At 45.5% G+C, this 25512-nt stretch overlaps 1 protein-coding gene across 7 annotated transcripts in view; it reads right to left on the bottom strand.

Moving 5' to 3' along the window:
* The window catches only part of NBEA (neurobeachin), an 837833-nt gene that overhangs the window by 658128 nt on the left and 154193 nt on the right, over positions 1-25512 (bottom strand). For 6 of the 7 annotated variants that reach the window (XM_027833036.3, XM_043531828.1, XM_043531837.1 and 3 more), the window contains exon 5: positions 24225-24346. In XM_027833036.3, the coding sequence (XP_027688837.2) occupies positions 24225-24346 (122 nt within the window). Of the gene's footprint in view, positions 1-2606; positions 2611-11389; positions 11397-24224; positions 24347-25512 lie in introns of those variants that run through there. The other variant, XM_043531846.1, reaches the window with a different exon arrangement.

Here is a 25512-nt window from a genome sequence, read left to right as displayed (position 1 = left end):
ACATGTGGACAGAGGACCACGTCGCAGCTCTACAGATGTCCGGAATAGGGATTTGCACCAGAAAGGCCGCCAAAGACCCCTGCGCTCTTGTCAAATGGGCTCTGATGATCAGCGGCGGCGGAACACCCGCCAGGTTGTAGCAGGTCCTTATGCACAAAGTAATCCAATTGGAAATCCTCTGCGAGGACACCGGATGACTCTTCATCCTATCCACTGTAGCGATGAAGAGTTGAGTCGATTTATGGAAAGTCTTGCTACATTCTAAGTAAAAAGCCAAGGCCCTCCGGACGTCCAGGGCATGAAGACTGCTTTATTTAATGGTCTTGTGTGCTTTGGTACAGAACCCCGGGAGGAAGATGTCCTGGTTCATATGGAAGGTGGAGACCACCTTTGCCAGGAAGGCCAGGTGGGGCTGCAACCGAACCTTATCTTTGTAGAAGACTGCGTACGTCATTTCTGAGATCAAGGCTTTAATTTCTGAGACCCATCTGGCCAATGTCACCACCACCAGGAAGGCAACCTTAAATGACAAATGGGAAAGGGAGCAGGAACCCAGTGGTTCAAAGGGTGGGTCAGTGAGCCTAGAGAGGACCAAGTTAAGATCCCACTTCGGGACAGGAGCCCACAACTGTGGGAAGAGTTTCTCCAGCCCTCTCAAGAATCTGACCATCATGTCATGGGAGAATACCATCTGTCCTTGGATCGGCGGGTGAAAAGCGGAAATGGCCGCAAGATGCACTTTAATGGAAGAATGCGTCAGGCCATGGTTCCTCAAATGGAGCGGGTAGTGCAGGACAGCCTGTATGGAGGAACACGAGGGAGAGATGTCCCATTCGGACACACAGTGGGAAAACCTTGTCCACTTGGCTAGATAAGTAAGTCTAGTTGAGGGCTTCTTACTTTCCAGGAGGACCTGCTGGACTCCTTCCGAACAGGTCTGCTCCTCCACGTTCAGCCACGCAGCATCCATGCCGAGAGGTAGAGGAACCCGAGGTTGGGGTGTAGGAGCTGACTGTGGTCCTGCGACCGCAGGTCTGGTGGGTTGGGCAGGGAGGGGCTGCTGACAGGCTCATGAGCATGTCGAATCAATACCGGCGAGGCCACGCCAGGCCGATCATGATAACCGGTGCCTCATCTCTCTTGATCTTTGCCAGAGGCCTGCTGATGAGTGGAATCAGAGGGAATGCGTACATCAGGCTCCCTGACCACGACAGGAGGAAGGCATCGGAGAGGGAGTCCTTGCTCAGACCCTGTTGAGAACAAAACCAGTGGCATTTTCTATTCACTACCAGACAGAACAGGTCCACTTGGGGAGTCCCCCACCTTTGGAAGATCAGGCAGGATACCTCTGGATGGAGCGACCACTCATGGTGAAAGTAGAAGTCCCTGCTGAGTTAGTCTGCCAGCATATTCCTGACACCGGGAAGATGACAAGCTTCCAGGTAGATTTCATGACTGATGGAGAAGTTCCACAGGCGAAGCGCCTCCTGACAGAGAGCCAACAAGCACGCTCCCCCCTTACCTGTTGATGTAAAAACATCGAGGCTGTATTGTCGATCAGGACTCATACCACCTTGCCCAACACGTGGGGCAAGACGACTTCGCGCGCCAGCTGGACTTCTCAGAGTTCTTTGACATTTATGTGTAACCACATCTCCTCCGGGGACCACATCCCATGTCCGGAGGTAGCAGAGATGTGCCCCCCAGCCAAGGTCCAAGACGTCCGACACCAACTCGAAGCGTGGAGGGTTGTTGAACGGAACTCCTTCCAGGACTGCCCTGCGGTCAGTCCACCATATCAGCGAAGTAAGTATTGCCTGGGAAATGGTAACAATCTTCTCGAGACTGGGAATAGACTGACACCAGTCATTGTTGCAGGGGCCGCATCCAGAGCCTGGCATGGCAGACCACATAAGTGCACACTGCCTTGTGGCCTAAAAGGTTCAAACAGACCCTGGCTGTAGTCAGAGGGAATGTGGAGACTTACGCGATGAGGTTCACCAACATGTGGAACCTTTTCAGGGGCAGGAACGCTCTGGCACAGGTAGAGTCAAGGATTGCTCCACTGAACTCTATCCTCTGCACTGGCACCAACGTCGACTTTTTGTTATTCACCAGTAGGCCCAGAAAGCAGCATGTGGCTTGAAGCACCACAATGTTCCTTTGGTCTTGAGACCTGGAGCCGCCCTTGAGGAACCAGTCGTCGAGGTACAGGTAGAGCTGGACACAACACCTAGGGTAAGCAGCAACAACCAACGTGCACTCGGCAAACACCATCAGTGCTGTCACCAGACTGAAAGGGAGGACCGTAAACTGGTAGTGCTGGGGCCCCACCATAAACCAAAGGAAGTATCTGTGCCCTTGAAAGATCGCTAAGTGGAAATACGCTTCCTTCAAGTCGAGGGTGGCATACCAGTCCCCCGGATCCAGGGAGGGGCTAACAGAAATCAGAGACACCATGCGGATCTTTAGCTTCTGTAGGTACTTGCAGACCACCCTCAGCCTTTGGGATTAAAAAATACCGGGAATAGTACCAGGCCCTTGGAGACAGTCAGGGCCAGTCCCAGAGTTCTTGCTGGGTGTCGCATGCCTCAGAGGGTCCTCACCAATCTACCAGTGAGGTACGCCTTGAGTCCGTCTATTGGTGCCCCTGGTGTGGGAACCGAAGAGGGCTCCACTCAGCATGCCTCTCCAGTCCTGAGGCATGACAACTTTGGGCAGGTGAACGCTGGCAGGACATCCCTCTCGATGGGGATCGGTACCACTGAGGCAGGGACACACACAAAGGTCCCAACTTGGGTTTTCCCCAAGACAGGTATTGCAGGAGCGGTGTGGATGGCACTGGGACCGTCAGGATCTCTTGAGCCACTCGAAGAGCTTTGGGCATCAACGGCACCTGAAGCTGGCTAGGGTCTGCACTGCTATCTGGGGTCACAGGTGAAGCATGGGATGGGATGGACCACTCGAACTGAGCTGGAGCCCAAGTTCCCACTGGGGGTGTTCAGCTGCCCAGCATGGGTCATGGCTAACTCTCAGCCCTCTCCTTTCCCTTACGGGAAGTAGGAGATCTTCCCCTCTCAGACTTTTTTGGCTTCTTCACCAGAGCCATGGAGGGGGACTGATGCCAGCTCATGGTTGGTGCTGGTGGAGCACTGTGCACTGAGGCCACGGTGCTCGGTGCAGAGTGGGACCGCTGTTCCAGTGCCAGAGTGAATGCTGACTCCATCAGGAGCGCTTTCAGATGGATATCATGCTCCTTCATCCTAGGTTTGAAGGACTTGCAGATATGGCACTTGTCACTTATGTGCCCTTTGCCCAAGCACCTTAGGCAGCTGATATGTGGATCACTGATGGACATAGCCATTTGCAGCGATCACAGGGCTTAAAGCCTGGGGACCAGGGCATGCCCCATCCCCTGGCTAAGTCCTGTTCGGGACCAATGAAGAGTTGACAACTACTACTAAGGATAATTAAGAACTACTAACTATATGCAAATATATTACAGATTTTCAAAGTTTGCAAGAACGGAGAATGAAACAACGTTAGTCAAAGCAGCAGACATTCCAGCGCTATCACTGGCGGCAAGGAGGAACTGAGGGTGGGGGGCACGGTGGTGCCCCTTATACAGCGCCATGGGGGCACCACTCCAGAGGGCTCCAGAGCTGGTCCCCTACGGATACTGCGAAGGGAAAAACTTCCGGCACCAGTGCATATGGCAAGCACACACATCTAATATGGAATGGACATGAGCAAGCACTCGAATAACTTTCTATGCCTAGTCTGACTTGGGGCTCCTAAGTACGAAGACTGCAGCATACTCACAAGGAAGATACTCTCAGCTGCCTGGTCATGCTAGAAAACACAACATGGTGTCAGAAGTCACCACATTCTGCAAGCTGTGGCGGCTTTTGTCAGGAACATGGTGGATTTGTAAATTCTGTAAACTGCTACACACAGAAAAGAAATGCAATCCACAGACCAGCAGGAGTCAAACACAAGGTACAGAGTACTGAAATACAGAGAGTACACAAACACAAAACCAAAAATAAAGCAGTTAAACTAGAAAATAGTATTTAAAAAAATCTGATCGTGGAGGGTTGCAAGCCATTCTGACCTTTATGTTTTAATTGGTAATCTTGCTGAGAATTCAAAGAGACAGGAACAAAGCTACCACTTTTGTATGAAAGCTTCAAAAGCAAATAAAAAAAAAGAGGATGACATAAGTAGCCATTTTACTGCACAGAGTGGGAGAAGAGGCTCTTAAAGTTTAACACACAGTCTTACAGCAGCCAACTGAAAATGCTCCCACTTTGGATGAGGTATTAACAATGCTTAGGAACTATTGTAACTAAGAAACACATGACGGCTAATGATACCTGTTCTGGTCTCACCCACACGTAGGAAAAGAGTAAATAGGTAAGTATGTCACAGAGCTGAGGCAAAAAACAAGAAACTGAGAGTCTGAAAATGGCATGCTCAGAGACAAAATTGAGTTCAGTGTCACTGATAAAAGGACAAAAGTAAAGGTTGAAGCAGCTCATTTTCACTTGCAAAAAGTAAGATTTGCAGAGCCTCACAAACCACAAAAAAACAAAGAGATCATGTGTGGGTGGCATACTGACAAACTGATCCAGGCTCTTTCACAAAAGAGTATTCAGAGCAGCACGGTCAAGGCCTAGCCACTTTATAGGGCAAAGCAGACACACCAAAGCTCACACAAAGAAACTGAGCACACTTTGTGGAAAGATACACCCACCCAGAGTCTGCCCAGCTTTTGGAGTAGCATATCTCAAACATGGAAAATTAAATTACTATTCATCCACTTTATCGTAGCAAACTTACACAAAAGACAAAGCCACAAATCTCTGGCTGAAACAGATTGTGAACAATCTCATCTGGTAGATCCAAGTATCCACGCTCCACAGAACCTTAGTATTCTACACTGTATACGAGGAATGTACTTAATGTTCAACCTTAATACTGGGGCAGAAGCTAAGGCTTTACCAATTCACCTTTTCAAAAAGATACCAGGTCTCATCCAGATAAAACTGTCTGATGCTGCACTTATAATATATGGCAGTTCCAGAATAGACTCTGAACAGGGCACTCTAACAGCAGCAACAGACAAGAACAAGCTCAGTCCTCAGTTCATTACCACTAAGGGATAGGATTCCCCGCTCACATACATGTTGTATGTATGTGAGCTGGGAATCAATGTATAGTGCAAGCTCAATGAACTAGCACAAGTATAAATAGTAGTGTAACCACAGCAGCATCGGTAGCAATGGCACAGATTAGTACTTACCCCATAGAGGTTCAGGTGAGTTTGTACTCAGAATGGCTAAGCCCTGTCACCCCTACCCATGCTACCGTGGCTACGCTATGTTTATAATCGCACAAGCTCTCATTGAGTTAGCGTAAGTATATGTACATGAGCTGGGAATAGCATCAGGCATCCATACCACCACTTGTAGGCAGAGAAGCTTGCACACAGCCACACCTAATACATGGAATAGGTATGCTGCACACCAAGGCACCCAGCACTGAATTGACTCTGCAATATCTAGCAGTATTCACAGGAACAAGAGAGTTCTGTGGGAAGCATCACATATATAAAACCCCATCAGTCACCCCTATCATACACAGCTGCAGAAATACACCTTTCGTAGTAACACACGAAAGATGCACTCAGGCAGTTAGAAAAGGAAAGGGTCATACCCAAAGTGAATACATCCACTCCATGGATTAACGGGTTAGTGACAACTGAAGAAAAATAGCAGGATTAGGATTTGTTTGCATCCCAGAGACCTGAATAAGGCTATACTGGGCCAGTATTATTCCATTCCCACACAAGCAGATGTTCAGTGCCAACAAGCTCATAAAAGCATATTCACTACACTAGATAAGAAAGATGGATATTGGGAAGTTACATTAGCTAAAGAGTCATCTCAATGGTTCCCTTTCAGTACACCATGACACAGATACAAGTTTCTCCATCTACCTTTTGAAATAAGAGGCAACTAGTCAAGTATTTCAACAAAAGAACAGTGATACATATGGAGCTATTTCAGGAGTCCATATAATAGCAGATGACATGATAATAGCAGCATCAACTCAGGCAGAACATGATCAGATACTGAAGAAACTGAAGGCAAGTCTCAGAGGGCTCACAGCTCATTAAAGCAGCTTCAGGAAATACAGAAGAAATACTATGACTGGACAGCAAATCCACTATCTGTGTTCCATTACTGAGATCTGTTATGCACTGAAACAAAACAAGGATGGTAATCAGAAAGTGTTGCGGCCACAGGTCCAGAGCCATGGTCATAACACACAGATATCTACAGAAGAAACATACAGATGTAAGAGAAAGCACCTAGACACCTGACTGTACCATACCAAAAACGGATACACAACAGACATCTAAATCAGAAGAATCATATGAGCAGCAATTGGTAACTGTACAAGACGACCAGAAATCAGAATAAAAACCAACATCTTCTGAGAAACAGGTTGCATCAGAACTATCAGAAAATAAATTCACAAGAAGTGGACATTAAGTGCCCATGCCAGTGCAATATTGGGACTTGTGTGATAATTATATACAAGAACTATATGAGCAGAAAAAGCCAATGGTAAAGGCTAAGATCCAACAGGGTAAGTATTAACTTCTAATCTGTATGGATGAAGATTAAGCAGTAAACGGTCAGCAGTGCTGTAAGAGTCTCCTCATGCCTCAGGTCTGGTGCTGAGGCCATTGTTTGAGAAGTTGTTTTTTGGAAGAATTTTAAGAATTAAGAAAGGGAGATGTGGTATATTGTGATACTGTCTCTTTAATACTAGCCATGCATCATCACCAGAGAGCCTTTGAGTGTAAGGGGTCTCACATCATCACATAATCATAGAAATGCAGCACTAGAAGGGACTTTGATAGGCCATCTAGTCCAGGAGTTCTCAACCTTTTTTTCTTTCTTTGTCACCCCACCCCACCCGCCCCGCCAACATGCTATAAAAACTCCACAGCCTACTTGTGCCACAACTGTTTTTCTGCACAAAAAACTAGGGCCAACATTAGGGGGATAGCAAGCAGGAAAATTATCCCATGTCCCATGCCACAGGAGGCCTTGCGAATCTAATTTGCTCAGGCTTTGGCTTCAGCCCCAGGTGGCGGGACTTCGAGCCCTGGGCTTCAGCCCCAGGTGGTGGAGCTTTGGCTTTCTGCCCTAGGCCCCTGCAGGTCTAATGACAGCCCTGCTTGGCAGACCCCTGAAACCTTCTCGTGGCCCCCAGACTCCTGGTTGAGAACCACTGATCTAGTCCAATCCCCTGCATTGACGCAGAACTAAGTATTATCTAGACCATCCCTGACAGGTGTTTGTCTAACCTGTTCTTAAAAATCTCCCTAAGTAATTTGTTCTAGTGTCTAACTACTCTGACAGTTAGGAGGTTGTTCCTAATGTCTAATCTAAATCTCCCTTTCTGCAATTTACTTCTTTTCCTGTCCTCAGTGGATAAGAGGAACAATTTATCATCCTGCTTTTTATAACAACCTTTTAAGTACTTAAAGACTATTATGTTTGCTCAGTCTTCTCTGCTCCAGACTGAACAAAACCATTTTTTTCAATCTTTCCTTGTAGGTCATGTTTGCTAGATCTTTAATCATTTTTTTTTGCTCTCCTCCAGACTTTCTCCAATTTGTCTACCTCTTTCCCAAAGTGTGGTGCCCACAACTGGGCACAGTACTCCATTTGAGGCCTTATCAGTGGTGAGTAGAGTTGAAGAATTATTTCCCGTGTCTTGTTTACAACACTCCTGCTAATAAATCCTAAAATGATGTTCTTTTTTTCCCCCAACAGTATTACACTGTTGACTCATTTAGTTTGTGATCCACTACAACCCCCAGATCCTTTTCTGCAGTACTCCTTCCTGAGCAGCCATTTCACATTTTGTGTTTTTGCATTTGATTATTCCTTCTTAAGCATAATACTTTGCATCTGTTCTTATTGAATTTCACCCTATTTATTTCAGACCACTTCTCTAGTTAGTCAAGATCATTTTGAATTCTAATCCTGTCCTCCAAAGCACTTGAAAGCCCTCCCAACTTGGTATCATCCACAAACTTTATAAGCATACTTTCTATGCCATTACCAAATCATTTATGAACATATTGAATAGATCAAGACCCAGAACAGATCCCCACTGTGGGACGCAACTCAGTATGCCCTTCTACAGCTTCTGTGAATCACTGATAACTGCTCTCTGAATACAGTTTTCCAACCAGTCATGCACCCACTTTATAGTACGTTCATCTAGACTATATTTCCCTAGTTTATGACAATGTCATGTAAGACAGTAACAAAACCCTCACTAAAGTTGAGATATATCACACTTACTTACTGCTTCCTTCCATCCACAAGGCTTGTTACTCTAACAAAGAAGGGTATTTCGTTGTTTTGACATGATTTGTTCTTGACAAATCCATGCTGACTGCTACTTATCACCTTATCTTCTATGATGCAGGCACACTCAGGGGTCTGCATGTTCAGAGTCTGTATGTATCTAATAAGTTAGATTCCAACTTTGATCTCACTCAAGGTTTCTGCAGTACAGAGGCTGCAGTATACTCAAGGAAGATGCTATTGGCTGCCTGACTAACCTAGAAAGCACTATACTTTTGGCTAGAGCCCTCTCACACACCTAGTTCGCTGTTTTCCCTTACTGGGGAAACTGTGGCACAGCTAAGACCCCAGCTGACAGTGAGAAAACTGAGGCAGTTCAGGAGTACTGCATAATATGGGATTCCTACCCATGCATGGGAAGGATATATAGGAAGCGGCCATGAGGCTGCTACCTATACTAGAGGACCCTTTTCAGAAGGTGGCCATGGACACTGAGGGACATCTTAGTCAAGGGACTCTGATTCACAGTCCACACGGAAGTGAAGCAGAGAGAGGAATCTGTCCGTGGGGAAGGAACATAAAATTATCCCAAAGAGGTGAGATGGTTTCCTCATATACAGACAACACAGAGGTGGAAACAGACACCTGCAGAGGGTGTGCCAAACTTGGGGAGGGATACCAGGGTACACCTAGTCAAGGGACCCTCCATCAAACCCCACACAAAAGTAGGGCAAAGAGAGGAATAAGTCCCTTACTGCTTTAAGACCAACTTTGCAGGGGGCCTGGGACCACCCAAACTATCAGGAGGGTGCTTCCTACACCACCCCAAAGGGAGGCACTATCATCACTTAAAGTTAGACAATGATGGACAAGAGAGGTGATTCTGAAGTATAAACCAGGCCAGAGTCCATGTTGGCAACTGCCAGGTCTTCAAGTCACTCAAAGTATGAGATGGGCAGAATTTGAGAGCCGGTGCTGGGAGCTAGCAAAGACCCCATCCAGGCACAGCAAGACCTCCCTGGAACCTTGGTTCTTAACCAATTCTGTCTTAGTGCAAAGCAACCAGCACCATGAACGTTCAGGTGTATTCTGTGGGGGGGGGGAATGGAATTTACTCAATGTGGGGCGAATCCTCTGTAAATCTGAGACTACAGGTTGAGGTTGTGCCAAATCTTTAGACGCTGGGCTTGGCCTGTGAAAATAATTTGGCCCTAATATAAGGATGGTAAACTGGGCTGGCATCATAGGTTAATTTGGGTCATTATTGAGCAGCATATTTTGCATGGGGATATCAGATTTCCAGAACCCTAAGAGCAGGTTTTAATTAGGTGACAGGAGAGCTGGTTTGTATCAGAACAACAAAGGGTCAGTAAAGGAGGATTTACAAAGGGCTCCAGAGTTTAAGGACCTACAAAGTAAGGAGCCCTCTGAAACCCTGACCCTCAGAATTCCAAAAAACACTTAAGGGATGACAAAGTGAGTCATAACTACTACAAGAATTAGGGAAGGCTGGGACTGGATTGCCCAGTCAAAGCAGTACAGATTTGACAACTGTAGAGGCTGTTGGTGCCAAGTTTCCTCACAGGGAGGGGAGTTACCTTAGAAAAGAAAATGTAAGTTCATGGTGATGTTAAAAAGTGCATGTTAGGTGAATTGGGATCCCATTCATTCAGGATTGGAGGAATTATATCTACGGGATAGTAGCCCAATGAATAATGCCCATGGTGGCATTCAAATACATACAAAGCTATGGAGGCCAGTCGGGGAAAATAATCCGGGGGGGGGGGGGGGGCTGTGTGTGTGTGTGTGTATATATATATATATGTGGTAAATTCTTATTTATCCCTTCATCCTGGATCAAGTGAAAGGTCATATGAGAAGGTGATGATATATGGGCACAATACTGTTTATCTGACCCACAGACGAGTGGACAATTCCTCTTGGAAGTTCAGTTCCTGGGCCTCAGCAGTGAGGATGCTCTGTTCAGGATAGACGGTCATGCATGCTCTGGGGGCATGGGAATAGATCAGGACAGTGAGTGTTTGGATCTGTATGCAAAGTATTATGCATTGCAGCCACAGACAGGCAGTCAATTCACTTGGAGGGACTCACAGTCAGGCCTTCATGGTGAGGTGATTCTGAGTTGATATGGCAGGAGGGGCATGCTCTCGAACCAGCTGATGCCCCTCTTACACTCTTTGACCACCAGGAAGTAGCCACTTGAAATCCTTATTGTACACTGAGCAAAAACTACTTGGGATTTTGTAAGGGGTTGGCTTAATCAAAGCAAAAAACAGATTTCGGGCTGATCCTGGACCTTTCCCCAAGTGTGATAGTAAAATACTTTAAAATGATGCAGGGAAGGATATGGCAAGGACCTGCTTGGCCTGCATGATGCAGGCAAAGGACCTCTGCCATTATGTTTGTACAGTGCCTACCACAATGGATATCCATTCTTGGTTGGTCTTTAAGCACTACTGTAATAAACATGATTAATAAGAAAAATATGGGTGATTTGGGAAGTGGTTAAATTTGTTTGCGATTATATTTGGTACCTGAATTATTCAAGGGAGATGGCGCAGGAATCTTCTAGAGAATCTTCTAGAGAATCCTCTCTAACTGAGGAGCAGATATATTTTTGAAGGAGAAAGGAAACTATCTGGGAACACAACTGGAGCATGGAGAGAAGTCAGTCAAATTAATATCCAGTACCTTCTTGTGGCAGATGTCCACTGCCTGGAGCTAGAATTCAGGATGTGACAGAGTGTCTGCCGAGACCGAACAAGCAACTCTATCCTACTTCTCCACGTGGGCACTAATGATACTTCCAAGAATGACCTTGAACTTCTCACTGCAGACTACGTACCTCTGGGAAGAAGGATAAAGGAGTTTGAGGCACAAGTCATGTTCTCATCCATCCTCCTTTTTGAAGGAAAAGGCCCAGGTAGGGACCATCAAATTGTGGAATGCGTGGATACACAGGTGGTGACAGAGAGAGGGCTTTGGATTCTTTGACCATGGGATGTTTTTCCAGGAAGAAGGATTGCTAAGAAGAGATCTAATGGAGAGGGGGAAGAGCAACTTCGCAGGCAGACTTGCTAACCTAGTGAGGAGGACTTTAAACTAGGTTCGCCAGGGGGTGGAGACCTAAGCCCTGAGGTAAGTGGGGAAGTGGAATACTGGGAGGAAACACAAGGAGGAGGGAGCAACAGGGGTGACCTCTTGATTCATACTGAGAAAGTAGGGCAATCAGCTAGTTATCTTAGGTGCCTGTAGACGAACGCAAGAAGCCTGGGAAATCAGCAGGAAGAATTGGAAGTCCTGGCACAGTCAACGAATATGATGTGATTGGAACAACAGACTTGGTGGGGTAACTCACATGACTGGAGCACTGTCATGGATGGGTATAAACTGTGCAGGAAGGGCAGGCTGGGGAGAAAAGGTGGAGGAGTTGCACTGTATGTAAGAGAGCAGTATGATTGCTCAGAGCTCCAGTGTGAAACTGGAGAAAAGCCCGTTGAGAGTTTCTGGATTAAGTTTAGAGGCGAAAGCAACCGGGGTGATGCCGTGGTGGGCGTCTGCTACAGACCACGAGACCATAAGGATGAGGTAGACAAGGCTTTCTTTGGACAACTAACAGAAATTTCCAGATTACATGCCTTGGTTCTCATGGGGGATTTCTATCACCCTGACATCTGCTGGGAGACCAATACAGCAGTGCACAGACAATCCAGAAAGTTTTTGGAGAGTGTTGGGGACAACTTCTGCTGGAGGAATTAACTAGGGGACATACTCCTCTTGACCTGCTGCTCACAAACAGGGAAGAATTTAGTTTAGTTTTAGTTGGGGTAGGTCCTGCTTTGAACAGAGGGTTGGACTAGATGACCTCCTGAGGTCTCTTCCAACTCTAATCTTATATGATTCTATGAATTGGTAGGGGAAATAGAAGTGGATGGCTATCTGGGCAGCAGTGACCATGAGGTGGTCGAGTTCAGGATCCTGACAAAGGAAGAAAGGAGAGCAGCAGAATACGGACCCTGGACTTCAGAAAAGCAGACTGACTCCCTCAGGGAACTGATGGGCAGGATCTCCTAGGAGAGTAATATGAGGGGGAAAAGGAGTCCAGGAGAACTGGCTGTATTTTAAAGAAGCCTTATTGAGGGTGCAGGATCAAACCATCCTGACGTGCAGAAAGAATAGCAAATATGGCAGGTGACCAGTTTGGCCTAGAGAAATCTTCAGTGAGCTTAAACATAAAAAGGAAGCTCACAAGAAGTGAAAACTTGGACAGATGACTGGGGAGGAGTATAAAAATATTGCTTGCGCATGCAGGGGTATAATTAGGAAGGCCAAAGCAGAATTGGAGTTGCAGCTAGCAAGGGATGTGAAAAGTAACAAGAAGGGTTTCTACAGGTATGTTTGCAACAAAAAGGTGGTCAGGGAAAGTGTGGGACCCTTGCTGAATTTGGGAGGCAACCTAGTGACAGAGAAAGTGGAAAAAGCTGAAGTATGCAATGTTTTTGCCTCAGTCTTCTCAGACAAGGTCAGATCCCAGACTGCTGCACTGGGCAGCACAGTATGGGGAGGTGAGCAACCCTCAGTGGTGAAAGAATAGGTCAAGGACTAGTTAGAAAAGCTGGACATGCACAAGTCCAAGGGGCCGGATGCAGTGCATCCGAGGGTGCTCAGGCAGTTGGCTGATGTGATTGCAGAGCATTGGCCATTATCTTTGAAAACTATGGTGATTGGGGGAAGTCCCGGACGATTGTAAAAAGGCAAATATAGTGCCCATCTTTTAAAAAGGGAAGAAAGAGAATCCGGGGAACTACAGACCGGTCAGCCTCACCTCAGTCCCCGGAAAAATCATGGAGCAGTTCCTCCAGAAATCAGTTTTGAAACACTTGGAGAGAGGAAGGTGATCAGGAGTAGTCAACATGGATTCACCAAGAGCAAGTCATGCCTGACCAACCTGATTTCCTTCTATGATAACTGGCTCTGTGGATATGGGGAAAGCAGTGGATGTGATATATCTTGACTTTAGCAAAGCTTTTGATATGGTCTCCCACAGTATTCTTGCCATCAAGTTAAAGTAGTATGGATCTGATGAATGGACTATAAGGTAGATAGAAACTGCCTAGATCGTCGGGCTCAATGGGTAGCGATCAATGTCTCGATGTCTTGTTGACCGCCGTTATCAAGCAGAGTGTTGGTCCTGGGGCTGATTTTGTTCAACATATTCATTAATGATCTGGATGATGGGATGGATTGTACCCTCAGCAAGTTCATGGGTGACACTAAGCTGCAGGAAGAGGTAGATACACTGGAGAGTAGGGATAAGGTCCAGAGTGGAAGCTTATGCTCAAATAAATTTGTAAGTCTCTAAGGTGCCACAAGTAGTCCTTTTCTTTCTGCTAATACAGACTAACGGCTGCTACTCTGAAACTAGACAAATTGGAGGATCGGGCCAAAAGAAATCTGATGAGGTACAACAGGGACAAATGCAGAGTCCTGCATTTAGGATGGAAGAATCCCATGCACTGCTAAAGGCTGGGAACCGACTGGCTAAGCAGCAGTTCGGCAGAAAAGGACCTGGGGACTGCAGTGGACGAGAATCTGGATATAAGTCAGCAGTGTGCCCTTGTTCCCAAGAAGGCTAACGGCATATTGGGCTGTATTAGTAGGAGCATTGCCAGCAGATCAAGGGAAGTGATTATTCACCTCTATTCAGAGCTTGTCAGGCCACATCTGGAGTAGTGTGTCCAGTTTTGGGCCCCCCACTACAGAAAGGATGTGAACAAATTGGAGAAAGTCCACCAGAGCGAAGCGAAAATAATTAGGGGGCTGGAGCACAACTTATGAGGAAAGGCTGAGGGAACCGGGCTTATTTAGTCTGCAGAAGAGAAGAGTGAGGGGGGATTTGATAGCAGCCTTTAACTAACTGAAGGGGGCTTCCAAAGAGGATGGAGGTAGGCTGTTCTCAGAAGTGGCAGATGACAGAACAAGGAGCAATGGTATCAAGCTGCAGTAGGGGAAATCTAAGAACATAATAATGGCCATCGTGGGTCAGACCAAAGGTCCACCCAGCCCAGTAGCCTGTCTACCGACAGTGGCCAATGCCAGGTGCTCCAGAGGGAGTGAACCTAACAAATAATGATCAAGTGATCTCTCTCCTGCCATCCATCTCCACCCTCTGACAAACAGAGGCTAGGGACACCATTCCTACCCACCCTGGCTAATAGCCATTAAGAGACTTAACCTCCATGAGTTTATCTAGTTCTTTTTTAAACGAAAGAACTTTATAAAAACTAAGAACTTTAGAAAAAACTGTAACTTTTCCTTCTGTTATAGTCCTAGCCTTCACAACCTCCTCAGGCAAGGAGTTCCACAGGTTGACTGTGCGCTGTGTGAAGAAGAACGTCCTTTTATTTGTTTTAAACCTGCTACCCATTAATTTCACTTGGTGGCCCCTAATTCTTATATTATGGGAACAAGCAAATACCTTTTCCTTATTCACTTTCTCCACACCACTCATGATTTTATATACCTCCATCATATCCCTGCTTAGTCTCCTCTTTTCCAAGCTGAAAAGTCCTAGCTCCTTTAATCTCTCCTCATATGGGACCCATTCCAAACCCCTAATCATTTTAGTTGCCCTTCTCTGAACCTTTCCTAATGCCAGTATATCTTTTTTTGAGATGAGGGGACCACATCTGCACGCCGTATTAAGATGTGGGTGTACCATGGATTTATATAAGGGCAATAAGATTCTCCGTCTTATTCTCTATCCCTTTTTTAATGATTCCTAACATCCCGTTTGCTTTTTTGACTGCTGCTGCACACTGCATGGACGTCTTCAGAGAACTATCCACAATGACTCCAAGATCTCTTTCTTGATTAGTTGTAACTAAATTAGCCCCTTATTGTAGGTAAATTGGGGTTATTTTTTCCCCAATGTGCATTAATTTACATTTATCCACATTAAATTTCATTTGCCATTTTGTTGCCCAATCACTTAGTTTTGTGAGATCTTTTTGAAATCCTTCACAGTCTGCTCTGGTCTTAGTTATCTTGAGCAGTTTAGTATCATCTGCAAACTTTGGCACCTCACTGTTTACTCCTTTCTCCAGATCATTTATGAATAAGTTGAATAGGATTGGTCCTAGGACTCACCCTTGGGGAACACCACTAGTTACCCTTCTCCATTCTGAAAATTTACCATTTATTCCGACCCTTTGTTCCCGGTCTTTAAACCAGTCCTCAATCCATGAAAGGATCTTCCCTCTTATCCAATGACAACTTAATTTCCATAAGAGCCTTTGGTTAGGGACTTATCATAGAATATCAGGGTTGGAAGGGACCTCAGGAGGTCATCTAGTCCAACCCCCTGCTCAAAGCAGGACCAATCCCCAATTAAATCATCCCAGGCAGGGCTTTGTCAAGCCTGACCTTAAAAACTTCTAAGGAAGGAGATTCTACCACCTCCCTAGGTAACGCATTCCAGTGTTTCACCATCCTCCTAGTGAAAAAGTTTTTCCTAATATCCAACCTAAACCTCCCCCACTGCAACTTGAGACCATTACTCCTTGTCCTGTCCTCTTCTACCGCTGAGAATAGTCTAGAACCATCCTCTCTGGAACCACCTCTCAGGTAGTTGAAAGCAGCTATCAAATCCCCCCTCATTCTTCTCTTCTGCAGACTAAACAATCCCAGTTCCCTCAGCCTCTCCTCATAAGTCATGTGTTCCAGACCCCTAATCATTTTTGTTACCCTTCACTGGACTCTCTCCAATTTATCCACATCCTTCTTGTAGTGTGGGGCCCAAAACTGGACACAGTACTCCAGATGAGGCCTCACCAATGTCGAATAGAGGGGAACGATCACGTCCCTCGATCTGCTCACTATGCCCTACTTATACATCCCAAAATGCCATTGGCCTTCTTGGCAACAAGGGCACACTGCTGACTCATATCCAGCTTCTCATCCACTGTAACCCCTAGGTCCTTTTCTGCAGAACTGCTGCCGAGCCATTCGGTCCCTAGTCTGTAGCTGTGCATTGGGTTCTTCCGTCCTAAGTGCAGGACCCTGCACTTATCCTTATTGAACCTCATCAGGTTTCTTTTGGCCCAATCCTCCAATTTGTCTAGGGCCCTCTGTATCCTATCCCTGCCCTCCAGCATATCTACCACTCCTCCCAGTTTAGTATCATCTGCAAATTTGCTGAGTGTGCAATCCACACCATCCTCCAGATCATTTATGAAGATATTGAACAAAACCGGCCCCAGGACCGACCCCTGGGGCACTCCACTTGACACCGGCTGCCAACTAGACATGGAGCCATTGATCACTACCCGTTGAGCCCGACAATCTAGCCAACTTTCTACCCACCTTATAGTGCATTCATCCAGCCCATACTTCTTTAACTTGCTGACAAGAATACTGTGGGAGACCGTGTCAAAAGCTTTGCTAAAGTCAAGAAACAATACATCCACTGCTTTCCCTTCATCCACAGAACCAGTAATCTCATCTTAGAAGGCGATTAGATTAGTCAGGCATGACCTACCCTTGGTGAATCCATGCTGACTGTTCCTGATCACTTTCCTCTCATGTAAGTGCTTCAAATTGATTCTTTGAGGACCTGCTCCATGATTTTTCCGGGGACTAAGGTGAGGCTGACTGGCCTGTAGTTCCCAGGATCCTCCTCCTTCCCTTTTTTAAAGATTGGCACTACATTAGCCTTTTTCCAGTCATCTGGGACTTCCCCCGTTCGCCACGAGTTTTCAAAGATAATGGCCAATGGATCTGCAATCACACCCGCCAATTCCTTTTGCACTCTCGGATGCAACTCGTCCGGTCCCATGGACTTGTGCACGTCCAGCTTTTCTAAATAGTCCCTAACCACCTCTTTCTCCACAGAGGGCTGGTCATCTACTCCCCATGTTGTGATGCCCAGCGCAGCAGTCTGGGAGCTGTCCTTGTTAGTGAAGACAGAGGCAAAAAAAGCATTGAGCACATTAGCTTTTTCCACATCCTCTGTCACTAGGTTGCCTCCCTCATTCAGTAAGGGGCCCACACTTTCCTTGGCTTTCTTCTTGTTGCCAACATTCCTGAAGAAACCCTTCTTGTTACTCTTGACATCTCTTGCTAGCTGCAGCTCCAGGTGCGATTTGGCCCTCCTGATTTCATTCCTACATGCCCGAGCAATATTTTTATACTCTTCCCTGGTCATATGTCCAAACTTCCACTTCTTGTAAGCTTCTTTTTTATGTTTAAGATCCGCTAGGATTTCACTGTTAAGCCAAGCTGGTCGCCTGCCATATTTACTATTCTTTCGACTCATCGGGATGGTTTGTCCCTGTAACCTCAACAGGGATTCCTTGAAATACAGCCAGCTCTCCTGGACTCCTTTCCCCTTCATGTTAGTCCCCCAGGGGATCCTACCCATCCGTTCCCTGAGGGAGTCAAAGTCTGCTTTCCTGAAGTCCAGGGTCCGTATCCTGCTGCTTACCTTTCTTCGCTGTGTCAGGATCCTGAACTCAACCAACTCATGGTCACTGCCTCCCAGATTCCCGTCCACTTTTGCTTCCCCCACTAATTCTTCCCTGTTTGTGAGCAGCAGGTCAAGAAAAGCCCCCCCCGCCCCCCCCAGTTGGCTCGTCTAGCACTTGCACCAGGAAATTGTCCCCTACACTTTCCAAAAACTTCCTGGATTGTCTATGCACCACTGTATTGCTCTCCCAGCAGATAACAGGAAAATTAAAGTCACCCATGAGAACCAGGGCGTGCGATCTAGTAGCTTCTGCGAGTTGCCGGAAGAAAGCCTCATCCACCTCATCCCCCTGGTCCGGTGGTCTATAGCAGACTCCCACCACTACATCACTCTTGTTGCTCACACTTCTAAACTTAATCCAGAGACACTCAGGTTTTTCTGCAGTTTCATACTTGAGCTCTGAGCAGTCATACTGCTCCCTTACATACAGTGCTACTCCCCCACCTTTTCTGCCCTGCCTGTCCTTCCTGAACAGTTTATAACCATCCATGACAGTACTCCAGCCATGTGAGTTATCCCACCAAGTCTCTGTTATTCCAATCACGTCATAATTCCTTGACATCACCAGGACCTCCAGTTCTCCCTGCTTGTTTCCAAGGCTTTGTGCATTCGTATATAAGCACTTGCGATAACCTGCTGATCGCCCCTCATTCTCAGGGGGCGATCAGCAGGTTATCTTGTCAAAGGCTTTCTGGAAATCTAGGTACACTATGTCCACTGGATCCAGGTTGGATATTATGAAAAACTATTTCACTAGGAGGGTGGTGAAGCACTGGAATGGGTTACCTAGGGAGATGGTGGAATCTCCATCTCTGGAGGTTTTCAAAGCTCGGCTTGACAAAGCCCTGGCTGGGATGATTTAGTTGGGGTTGGTCCTGCTTTGAGCAGGGGGTTGGACTAGATGACCTCCTGAGGTCCCTTCCAACCCTAATCTTCTATGATTCTAAGTACTCATTCTACAGAGGCTCCGGTTCCCTTATAAATTGGAACTAGAAGTGGATTTAAGGGAAGGCATCCACTGAAGAATCTGAGGAATGGGGCTGGGTCTCCTAATGTCTAGTACAGCAAGAAGACAACCCCATTTCCATAGACTTTTAACCCAGCAATGATGACCTGCATTCTGAGTTATTACTAGATAGTTTCCAGATAAGTTAATAAAGTTGCTGTCTGATTAACCACATTCCTTTTATCTTGTGTTTCTTCCTGCCTGTGAAGGACAATGACTTTCTTGTATACCCATATGAAGAACCTGAAGGGCTAAAATGTATAAAATTAAAGTTTTCTTTTTAACTCATGATAAAATCCACTGGTTTTATTAATATCTTCAGTAAGAGATGACAGAAGAAACCGAGGACCACATCACCACCCTGCAGATATCCTAGGTAAGGACTTGGGCTGGGAACCCCACTGAGGAGGCCTGCGCTCTTGTGTAATGTGCTGTTAGCGCAGGAGCTGGTACTTTTGCCAACTCATAGCATTCCCGGATACATGACGTGATCCACAATGAAATCCTCTGTGACCAAGTAGGACACCCACCCCCGCAACAGACTCAGGGCACATGAGCTCCATCGGGTTTCGCCATGAAGCTTCCAAGTTGTGAGGTGAAGAGACTTGAGGTCAGAATGATGAAGCCAACAGCAGTCTTGGGTGATCAGGTCCAGAAACAGGGATAATGAGATTGGAGTGTCCACTGACAGCTCCTGGAGCATGGTGAACCAGAGCTGGTGAGGCCAGGCCGGCGCTACCAGTGTGACCGCTGCCTTGTCCCTGTGGATTTTGAGCAGCATCTTATGGACGAGTGGAAACAAAGCGAACACATACAACAGATGGTCCATTCAAGGGAGGAGAAACGCGCCCATGAGAGAGCCCAGACTGATTACGGAAGGAACAGAATCAAGGTCATTTTCTGTTTCTCTGAGTGGTGAACAGCTCAATTTGGGGAACTCCCTACTTCTGGAAGATGGTGTGGACTATGTCCGGGTGGATAGGCCACTCGTAATTGTGGAAGGATCTACTGAGGTAGTCTGCCAACTCGTTCTGAGAAACCTGGGAGGTAAGCCACTTCCAGGTGAATAGAGTGGGCTATTCAGAAGTCCCACAGCTTGAGGGCTTCCTAACTTAGAGGAGATGAACAAGACCCACCTTGCTTGTTGATGTAAAATATCACAGTCATGTTCTGTGTCATGACACCCATGCACTTCCCTCACAATTGGGCTTGGAAAATTTGACATGCCCGTCAGACCGCTCTCAACTCCTTGATGTTGCGTGAAAGCTTGTCCTGCAACCAGAGACCTTGAATCTGTAGTTCTCCCAGGTGAGCACCCCATCCCAGTGCCAATGCATCTGTCACCAGTGATAGAGTGGGCTGGGTCTTGTTGAATGGGATTCCCCCACATACATCCTGAGGGTTGAGCCACCAATGTAGAGACTCGAGAACTGCCACAGGAACGGTGACCACCTTGTCCAGGCTGTCATGCCCCAGACAGTAGGCCAAGGCCAGCCAAGCTTGGAGAGGCCTGAGCCTCAGCCTCGTGTGCTGTACCACATATGTACATGCCACCATGTGGCAGAGGAGCCTTAAGGAACCCCTTGCTGTGGTAGTAGGGTACCATCTGAGGCTTTGTATGATGTCTGTTATTGACAGAAAATGAGCCCCTGGCAGTGATGCCCTGGCCTGGCCTGAGTCCAATACTGCTCTGATAAACTCTACCCTCTGTGTCGGGGATAGTGTTGATCTGTGCTTGTTGAGTGGGAGATCAAACCCGTCAAAGGTGGACCTTACAAAGCTGACCTCTCTCTCCACTGGGTCCCTGGAACGTCCCCTGAGCAGCCAGTCGTTGAGGTATGGCTATACCTGCACCTGCCTCAGGCGTAGGAAGGCAGCTACGACCAACATGCGCTTGGGGAACTGTTGAAAGGCCAAAGGGGAGGACTGTGAATTGGTAACGGTTGTAGTTGATCACGAACCTGAAGAATCATCTGTGGGCAGGAATTATAGAGATGTGGAAGTATGTGTCCTTGAGGTCGAGGGTGGCATACCAGTCTCCTGGATCCAGAGAGGAAATAATTGCAGTTAGAGACATCAACTTTTTCATGAACCTGTAGAGGCCTTGCAGGTCGAGGATGGGTTTGAGTCCCCCCTTGGTTTTGGGGATTAGGAAATAATGGGAATAGAATCCCTTGCCTCTTACCTCTTGAGGAATCTCCTCCCGTGCTCCTGTGGTGAGAAGCGTTTGGACCTCCTGTATGAGGAGATGTATGTGAGAAGGGTCCCTGAAGAGGGACGGGGAAAGTGGGTGGGAGGGAGGGGAGGAGCAGAATTGCAGAGAATATCCCACTTCCATGTGAAGGACCCAGTGGTCTGACGTAATCTGTGTCACAGAGATTAAGCACTGTAGAAGTGGGACAGATGGTTGAGAAAGGAGGGAGAAGGGTCCGGTTTGCTGGCTGGTGCATCGCTCCCAGGCCCACCTTCAAAAGGCCTGCTTAGAGCCCGATGATAGTCTTGTCGAGCCCTGGCCCTGGCTGGGTGGAGAAGGAGGAGGGCTTGCACCTGCCACTCTTGCCCCGCTTCCTGGAGAAGTCTGGGCCGAGAGGGATAGAAGCGCTGCAGCAGATGGGGCTTAAAATGGCAGGGTTATGCATGCCCAACGATTTCATAGTTGTCTGTGAATCTTTTATAGGCTGTGAAGCATGGAGTCTGATTGCTTCGCAAATAGGCCCATGCCATCAAAAGGCAGGTCCTGAATAGTTTATTTGACTTTGTGGGGAAGTCCGGATGCCTGCAGCCAGGAACTCCTCCTCATGGCTATGCCAGAGGACAAGATCCGTGCGGCTGAGTACACAGCATCCAGTGAGGCCTGTAAAGAGGTCCGTGCCACTGACTTGCCCTCCTCCACTATGACCACAAATTCTGCCCTAGAGTGAGACAGCACAAGCTCCTTAAATTTCATCATGGATTCCCATTAATTAAAATTGTATCTGCTGAAGATTGCCATCCTCAAGTGGAGCCCTCCAGTCAAGTAGACCTTCTGGCCAAAAAGGTCCATCTTTTTGGAGTCTTTTGACTTCGGAGTTGGGCCCTGTTGCCCCCATCTCGCTCTCTCATTTACTGCCACCACCACTAACAAGCAGGGCTGCGGGTGAGAGAATAAGTGCTTGTACCCTTTAGAGGGTACAAAATACTTCCTCCCACCCCCTTTAGCTGTCATGGGGATGGAGGAAGAAGTTTGCCACGGAGATTTTGCGGTGGCTGAATGGTTTTTATAAGGGGCAGTATTACCCTGGATGGCCCTTTGGGGGCTAAAATATCAACCATCAGGGCCTCTGACTCAACCACCTTCTCAGCCTTGAGCCCCATATTGTGGGCAATCCTGCACAGTAGGTCCTGGGGTGCTCTGCTATCAGTAGGGGGTGGCCTGAAGGAGAAAGTCCCCGCAACTGCTTGGTCTGCAACTGTGCAGCCTTGGGTCTGTTCATATCTGAAGAAATTACTTCTCATTTTGATGCAAAGACTAATTCTCAGACTAATCGGACTACTTAAGCCTGTTCTATTTGGAAGGGTGGAATCTGACAGGGATACATTAAGCATGGTAAGTGTCCCTGCTCCTATCTACTAGGGTTATGTATGTGTGTGTTTATCCCTGGCTGATTGAAGAAAATAAGAGGTTGATAAGCCCTCTCCATAGCTTACAGTTTAAAAAGAGTTCAGCTGAGTAGAAGTGATGAGTCCCAATGTTAAACTGCTCCTGATGATGAACATGAAAGGGAGGTGGGGGGAAAAGGAAATTTCTCATCCAGAGTGTGATTGGGAAAAGTGCCCGAATCTCTTCCTCAACATCAAGCTATTCCCCATCCATCATACTCTGCATCCCAAAAAGGACTAGATTTGAGCTAGTCATCCTTCCTTCACTTGAGCACTCCTACAAGTTTTTGTGCCCCAAATGACTGCATGTAGTTTTATTAGACACGTCCACATAAATATCAACGTTGCTTATGGTTACTTGGCACATTAGACATTTATTGAATATTGTAACTTTTTTTCTATTTTATAAACTTACAGAAAGTCAAGACAGATAGGAAACAACTTTAAAACTTCCCTTTTATATTTGTCCAAACTATGCAGAAGATTTAAACATATAGTAATATTTGATACATTGATCAGTAAGGAAAACTATAAAAAATACATTATTTTCAGATACTGTATAGGAGCTGTCTTTTTGTTTGTGTTTGTTTGGTGGGTGTGGCGGGATGTGGGGGACCCGCATACCTGGCGAAATTATATGTACATTGCTGAATGTTCTATCACTTAAACAGCTTTTGTGGTTTAAAATCAATAGAAGCAGACAGTAAAATGGAAAGATACAATGTACAAGACAATGAACTAAGTAATGCAGAGAATTTGAGGACACTGTGGATCTTTCACTAACACTGAGGCTATTTCTCCTATTCATATATTTACTGTCTCCTATCTTTTCCCATTCCAACTAAGGCTACCTAGTTTGAGCAAACACCCAAACTGGTTTCCTCTTCCTTATAATGAAACAACCCATGTTTTCACCACCCAGATGAAGCACCTGTTTAAACTGAATAAAAATAAATTTAAAATACTAACTGCTATAATAAAACCACCACCATTATTTATCTCCGAGATAGTACTATTAATCCATAGTGCTTTACAAAGGAGTCATTTTCTTCATAGCAGAGATAGGGAAATGGAGTAAAGATTTCTCCTTCCATTTTCGGCATTCATTGTTAGCATACTATTAGGAACTAGTGCTTACATTTCGTCTTAATGGGACCTGTTTGGGGGTGGAGCAGGCATTTTTCTTTTTAGAGATACGTTATCTTTCTATCATCAACACCTTAAAGAAGCCTATAATAAATGTGTAAAAAGCAGTGCTGAGAGCACAGCAAATTTCTCTCATAAGGTCATAGAACTATGAAAATCAGTGCAGCCTTAAATGTCTCTAGTGAGAAAATATTACACTACAAAGGCACATCCCCAAATTGTCCTGATAGGAAATAATTTCTTTACAAATTCTTAAAACACAGTACATTTTGTTTTATGGTTGATCTAAAAGGCATATTGCTTGCATTGTTGCATTTCAACTGTTAAGAAATAAATAGCATAGACAATCTTAGAGAAGTTTCTAACAAAGTAAAATTTATTAAAATCTGGAAATGCTGGCAAAAAAGAGCTTCAACTACTAATTTGTATTTTACAATTAACTATTTATAAGGAAACCAAAATAAAATCATATATACGAGTTACTTACCAATAGAGATAGGGCTTATCCTTATCTACATTAATATTGTTTAATGGATCCATACGAAACCAGGTGTTAAGAGTAAACCCATTTTGGTAAGGCCACTTAGCAATAGGAGGTAACGCAATTGCCTACAAAAAAGGAAACAGTAAAAATTACTAAAGTAAGTATGTGGATTTACAGTGTTTAATCAAACAACTCTTTTGAAGGACCCACAAAAATGGCAATCACTGCACTATAAATGCTTTAATGTTTAATTACTCTTATGAGATTTTCTTGTTTTCAGTTCTCCAACTACATACATTATATTGACGAAGGAATTGAGGAGATATTAATAAAATCAATTAAATTATATACTGAATACATTACAGAAGGGGTAGCATTCTGAGTAGAAAATGCCAGGGAGTAAATTACTTTTATAAGTGTTAAAACACAAAATGCAACGTCTGAAAATTGCAAAATCCATTTCAATGCCAGGAGCACGTTATTCATGCTCAATAACAAGACAAAAGATTCAACGAGTTACAATTTAAAAAAAAATATGCCCTGTAATGATTTAACAACATTATACTGCTGTTTCCCTGGCCTTTGAATTGATGTTATAGAGTGAAGAAGTGGAGAAGTTTAATAACTGACTCTGACGATAAAATTAAATAAATGTTAGAGAGTGGCCTGTGTGGAAATCAAAGGATGTGATTTAATGCCGTGCCATGGATGCTGGTGTTTATGAAAAATTGTTTGATTTTCTAGGCTGTGGCTGACTGAAGACTTTGGCTTGTTGTATAGAGATAATTATACAAGATATAAACCCCTTCTTTTCTCAGTATGGTACCCATAACTAAAGTATATCACTTTAATGGCTTTTCAGAATTAATTGTTTATGATACTACAGATTATTACGGCAAAGCCCCGATTATGAGTGCTTTCTTCAAACAAAATATAGCATAGTTCTAGATAATAGAAATTAAGAAACATCAGCCTTCTCTACAACTATCTACACATAATATTTTCTCACTTTTTGTACTATATAAAAGTGTATAGAAGGAAATATTTTTCAAGGTAATTAGGTGAGTTTAATTCAAAGACCAATGAGTCTACCTTTTTCAGTTCTAGCAAGGTCATTTTAAGGAGTACCTTAGTCAATCAAACTAGAATAACCAGGATTCGCTGAGCAGGGAAAGATTAATACATTTCAATAATTTAACAGAGAAAGTTAGCATTTGTGGTATCCTAATTAGGGAGTATAGAAATGGGCAGCAACTTGGTGGACTGCTTAAAAGCAGAATAAGTTAATCAC

Source organism: Chelonia mydas, chromosome 1, assembly GCF_015237465.2.
Source record: "Chelonia mydas isolate rCheMyd1 chromosome 1, rCheMyd1.pri.v2, whole genome shotgun sequence".
Lineage (NCBI taxonomy): Eukaryota > Metazoa > Chordata > Testudines > Cheloniidae > Chelonia > Chelonia mydas.
This window is presented reverse-complemented; position numbering and strand designations above follow the sequence as displayed.